Source organism: Rhagoletis zephyria, unplaced genomic scaffold (assembly GCF_001687245.7).
Source record: "Rhagoletis zephyria isolate East Lansing unplaced genomic scaffold, Rhagoletis_zephyria_1.1 Rzeph_scaffold_01910, whole genome shotgun sequence".
In the NCBI taxonomy this organism is placed as follows: Eukaryota; Metazoa; Arthropoda; class Insecta; order Diptera; family Tephritidae; genus Rhagoletis; species Rhagoletis zephyria.
The window spans coordinates 93,394-99,597 of record NW_016158994.1 but is presented as its reverse complement, the minus strand read 5'-3'; the positions used below and the strand labels follow the sequence as shown (position 1 = coordinate 99,597).

The 6,204-nt window shown below is 36.6% G+C and overlaps 1 protein-coding gene across 1 annotated transcript in view; it reads right to left on the bottom strand.

Annotated features, from left to right (window-relative positions):
* Window positions 1–469: 469 nt before the first annotated feature.
* LOC108365561 (uncharacterized) overlaps window positions 470–6,204 on the bottom strand; it is an 8,907-nt gene continuing 3,172 nt past the window's right edge. The window contains exon 2 of the mRNA XM_017619611.1: window positions 470–832. Within this exon, the coding sequence (XP_017475100.1) occupies window positions 611–832 (222 nt within the window). The 3' untranslated portion in view covers window positions 470–610. The remainder of the gene's footprint in view (window positions 833–6,204) is intronic.

Genomic DNA, 6,204 nt, shown 5'->3' with positions numbered 1-6,204 from the left:
AAGGAACATAACAATCTAATCTTATCAAAGTGTGATATTAAAAGCAAACAGTTTCGGCGCATATAGAGTGGAATTTATAGAAATTTAGCACTGTATTATTTATAACTACCACGCGCTGTGATAAGACTTTTTATAAAATGTTGTGGCTTAAGAATCATAGTTGTCTAAGCGAATGTGGCAAAAGTAGATGGTAATCAATTTCTTAGTAGTAGCAGTAAGGCCTCGAACGCGATAAAGAACCCAATGTGCGAAAAATTTTGTGAAAATGTATTTCCCATATGGTCTAGTGGCAAGATAACATAAAAAGTGATGTCTAACTTAACGACTTCTTCGGTCTTTGGTCGCCTGCTTTGCTACTATTCACTTTGCCTTCAGCGGCTGATACATTTTAGTACACGTGCATAAATTTCCCATATGTTCTAGTGACTAGATACTAAAAAAATACTTATTTTTAACTTAACGATTTTTTCGACCTCTGCTCGTTTGCTTCGCTTCTTTTCACTTTGCCTGCAGCGGCTATTTCTCGAGTGTCACTTAATGATTATTGTGATAAATGAATTAATTGTGCGCTTGAAATATTTAACAACGTTGCGCGCGAGATAAACGAACCCTACGACTGTAAATTTATTAAATATGTATATATATATATTCCACTTACCGTTGCTTCTTTGGACTTCTGTCGAATGCTTGACTTTCCATCGATCACAATATTAGCATTTTCGAATTCAACATCGCAGGGAGATGGTGGGCACATGGAGAAATCATCATAATCCGAATCGGTTGAAGTTTCCAATGAGAGATCACCGAGCAGCACGAAACCAGATTCATTTGGCTGCAAAGAAAAGAGCAGAAAGCGATTAGTATGCAATCAGTTAAGTAAATATTTAATTAAGTAGAATAGGCAGCTCAATGAAAAGAAAATAACACAGCATAATATCGCAGTAACTTATGAGCATGTTCACAAAACAATTGGAGTTAGTATAGTTTATTTACATATATTATCAAGGCCGTGCTGCCATTGACGCCGTCCGAAAACAGCAGCCCAAGCGCTTAAATGATCAAGCAGCGCCTGCAACAAATTGACACTTGACTTTGCTGGCAATTTGCGCTCGGCACAACAGTTGTTGAAAAAATAAATTGAAAAATGTAAATAGAGAAAACAAGCGAAAAAGCAGCGGAAAGCGGCTGTTTGGCAGCATGCCGCGCCTTTGACAAGTGCCCAGAATTGGTACAGCAGCTGGATACTTTTTCCATTATTATTTTTTTTTTGTCGCGGCATGTGTGCTGTGCTTACACTGCACTTGCTTTACAAACTCCGTTGGCGCGAAACTGTTAAATTACATTAAATTTATCTAAAGTGCCGCTTAAGCGGCTGCTTAAGTTGGGTGCCCTTCTATGCCACATAGCTGAGCAGTGATCTTGCACTCAAGCCTCGAGATCAGACAGTCCCATCTGATATACGAACGTAACCTTGCATTGTTTGACTATTATTGAGCATAAAATGCAACTATGTTTATAAGCTGTCAGGCTTTTCACTTGGAATTATAGTCGAGTGGAGTAGCTGCAAGCATACATAGCTAAATGAATAATATCACGCTCAAGTAAGCAGCTCACAATGAGCTTATTTGAATATGTTATAATTACATTTATGCCAAAAAAAAAAAAATAATAAAAAAAAGATATCGGAATTTTTATCAAACAAGTCAAGCCTTGATTAGCACTTCAACTAAACAGTAGAGCAGTCGTTGACTGACTTTGAACTCAAACGAAGGCAGTCAGTCGTCAGTACAGTAGTATGTAGACTGTCATGCCAGATCTGCTCTGCATGTGTGGATGAGCTCAAGTACACAGTCAAAATTCTGCACGGTATTGCGGCTGCCAGCCAGCGCGCCCCCAAATTTAACGATCTTTGTCATTACGATGCGCCGAAATCAAACCCAGCTTGGGAAGGTTTTTTTTTTTTACAATTAGAGCGCATAAAAAGGAGAATTTTAAAAGACAATGCGCATTAATTGCCTGTGACACAAAAGAAATGCGCAGTAAAAGCTTGGGAAAAAATACAAAAAAAAAATGTAAATAAAATAGCGTTTCGTAAGAATCAAAGCAAAATCAATGCATAAAATATGCTTAAGTACACTTGGTCTGTCTTAAGCATGAATTTTGTTTTCATTAAAGCCTGGCGAACGCAATGAATCTAAGCCGGATGTACACGGCTGCTAATGTTGAAATTATGCAAATTTTTTACTTTTCAAATCATATGCAGATTTTATGCGCAACGAGCCGCGTGCGAATTCGTGAAATGGCTAAATTGTTTCTTCATATTTGGGAATAGTTTAAGCTATACTTGTACAGATATGTATGTATATCATGAATTTGTTTGCATTATTCCATTAGTTCCAGCCGAGATAGCAGCCACAAGGTTACAAAAAAAAAATAGATTTTTTAAATAAAAATACTTCGCAGATTTACGTAAGTGTGAACATTTCGCGTATCTCTCTCTTTTCTTCGTTTCCTTTATACCAAGCGGAATATAGGCGTTCAACTACGCCTGCGCGCCATCTGGTTCTGTTTTTGGCAGTCGCTTTGACCTCGTTTCAGTTAAATCCCATTTTCTTCGCATGCCGATCGACTTTTCTTCCCCACGATTTGCGCATTCTGCCGGGAGGCCTGCCTCTGCCGATTAGGGTATTCCATTCCAAGACCTTATTTACAATACTGCCATTTGTATTACGCATATTCACTCCCATTTCTGTCTTCGAATCTAGATGTCAAGAGGCGCAATGCTAGCCTTTCTGAGCAACTGCTCATTTGTGATTGTTACAAGAAAAAAAATTCGGAGAATCTGCCTATTTTAGACAGATCAGAAAGACGATGCGTCAAAGACATATGTATATGGTCAGCGTCGTCAATGTGCTGCAGCGAACTGGACCTGGACTACCGAAGTCCGAAGTCGGGGAGTAGTCTCATTGCAACCGCCAATACAACCCCAATCACCAAAAGACTGGGAAGAGGTGAAAATATGCAAACTTATCCAATCCCGCTGTAAACTTCGAAGGTCGCTGACAGCTTTACTTTGCAAAGCACACATAGTCAGCTCTGTCGTATGTAGATTTAACGATAGCTAAAGCTTTTTCGGGCATATCTCTACGCCGTCGAAAGCCTTTTCGAGATTGACAAATATTGAATGCTCATCAGCTCTGAATATCTGCTTCTATTCTGAGAGTATTCTTATTACGAGTTATATGAGATTCGGACAATCCAGAATTATAGAAGATCTTCTTGCAAACTTCAAGCGCCTAGACTGCGTCTCTTGCTCTGAGGAATTATTTTCACACAAGGATCGCCTCTGGAAGCGAATGGGAAGAAGACCAAATCTTGAACCTGTATCCTAATTCTGTGGCCATATACACACCGATGGCACCAAATTAGACCTCAAGCGGTGTATAATCGCAGGGCGAGCTTCCGCTTGTCAACTTCAAAGCTTTGTGTTTCTTGAAGAGCCATCGTAATTTGAATCAGTTTTGCGTTGATTCGTAACGATCCGAAAAGAAATTGGGCGGATTTTAGGGCAATTTGCAGTTAAAACGACAAAGTTTCGTGGGAATAATTCTCTTTCGGCAGGCTATTTTTTATATCCAAAAATAAACAAAAAATTCAGAGGTAAATAAGTGGTTTGGTGAATAAGAAAATCATCGATTTGAAGGTCGTCGAAAATCGTATTATTTGTAGGTCATCAAACAGTTGGAGAAACTGTAGCCCACTTAGACTGTTCTCAAACACAGCATAATCGTTTTGCGAGACTGTTAGTCGTAGAAGAGCCTCACATAGATTTATATGGAGTATATTTCAGCTAGAAAGACTGATCTGTGGCCTAATGGCATGCATGTGGAGGGAAATCTGTGTTCCGCTGTGAAATATTAGTTAATTTAAGGTAGAGTGAAAACAATACAATATTTGCCATCTTGGAATGTACATACATGCTCATGACATCAGCGGTGATATATTCGTCCATGGACATAATTCTTTTCAGTGCTCAAATTATACTCAGAAAGTTAAGGAATACATTTCGCATAGTGCCTCACACCAACCGCACACAATTCCCTCATCCGACCACCCTTTAAACACCTACCGTCACATGCAACTGACAACTACCGTTAACTGTCATTAACTGCCATCAACATAAGCTAGCAATTAAGTTGTAAAGTCAATTACGAACATCACTCAGCTATGTATGTAGCTCATGCTGCGCGCCCACCTGCCATGCTGCTACTATATATTTTTGTACACATGTAAAGCAAGCCGAAATGGTTAAAGAGCTACGAGTACTAAGTAACGCCCACCAATCAACTACAGTTACTCGTAGAAAAAAATACTGAGCAAAAAAAAACTACATAACAAGAGTGTTGTGCTGCCAGCGTGTGGTGGAAAAAGGCAGCGATTGCAATTAAGAAATTACCTACTTAGTGAAGTTACATGTGTTACTTAGCTGCCTACTTACATACCTATAGGATGCAAGTAAATAGTCAACCAACCAAGTAGCCAACAAAGTTAATAAAACTCATGCTGTTGCTCTACCAAATAACTGTTAAGCCGCACGAGATACAAGATGGAGTTGTACATATGTAAATGTGCATGTATGAGCTATACAGCAATTTAACGTGCATATTTACGGTCAACTGTTTTTAGTTTTACGGTAGCGCGAATTTTTAGTTTTGCGATGTTTGCCATCTTACAATTTTTGAATTTTTCTCTTTCCATTTTCTGCTAACGCAATACATGAAGAAATTTACATATATATTTTGCTTTTCTTTTATTTTCTCTCTCAATTTTACTAGTGGGTTTTTCGCAATACATAAATTGTTCGTTGAGCCAGTGAATAGGGCGGATATGGAAAATATGAAAATTATTGAAAGCCATACAAATAGTACATACATTGGTACATGTGCAATTATTTTTGGTTATTGATTTTAATATATGTTAAATATTGGAGGCAGTGAAGTTACATGAACACATAAACATTTGGTTCCATTAACCCTTTCAGGAGCATAAGTCTATAAGTAAAAAAAAATATTTGCTCGCACGGTAGATTACAAAAATAAGTATGTAAATAAAATCAAAATCAACAAGAAAAATTCAATAAAATAAAAACATACGAAAAAATCGATAAATATAAAAAGGCTTGAAAATTAAATCATTAACAGCTGGTTTCACCAGCAATTTAAATGGAAAATGATTTTTTATTTTCTGTCAATTTCCATATAAATTCTAAAAATTAAAAACAAAAATATTATGAAAAATTATAGTAGATAAAAAAAATAAATGTAAAATAATAATGAAAAAATGAAAAGTGCACTGGATATAAAAAAGTGAAAAAGAGCAAGGGGGCTTCCCTTAAAATAATACTAAAACTCATAAAAAGTAAAGAAGACTTTAAATGCCTAATAAATCGAAAATTAAAAAAAAAAATCACTTTATAAATCTTTTTAAATCCATTTCCTTTTTTAACCGACTTCAAAAAAAATAGAGGTTATCAATTCGTCGGAATATTCTTTTCTTTATTTTTTCTATGTACTACATATGTTACCGCATAACTTTGGTCAACCGATTTCAGTCATTCTATCTGAAAGGTGGTGCCTGAGGGGCGGTCCCATACTAATTTGGTTTAGATGCGATCATTGGATCATGAAGAAATTAACGGCGCTCCTCTTTATATGAGAATTGATGTCGGTTGTGTTTTTTGCTTAAAAATTACTGAAAATTACAATGTAAAAAAATTTCAAAAATATAAAAGAATCAAAAATTTAATTGCAAAACTTCTCAGTGATTAGTGCTGAGAGCATTCAATCGATTTGACATTTCATGGATTTTTGACATTTTCATAATTTTTATAGTTCCAATTCCAGCATCAATACTTCAAACCCAAAAGCTTCCATGGCGCTGCTAGCTTTCCTCTATACGCATAAAGAATGAAAGTTGTTTTTTTTTTTAAACAACAAAATGCATATTCCGCACTTCAAGTGCAAAACAACATTATGAGTTACGTGAGAAGTTTGCGCAACAAAGCGCTAAGGAAGCAAGTGCATAGGAAAAAATTAAAGAAATTATGATGCCACAATGCAACCAAGCAACGGATAAAAATTGCAATATCGCCAACGAGAATAACCACAGCAGCAAAAGCGAACTGTAAGAAAATAGTGGCAACAG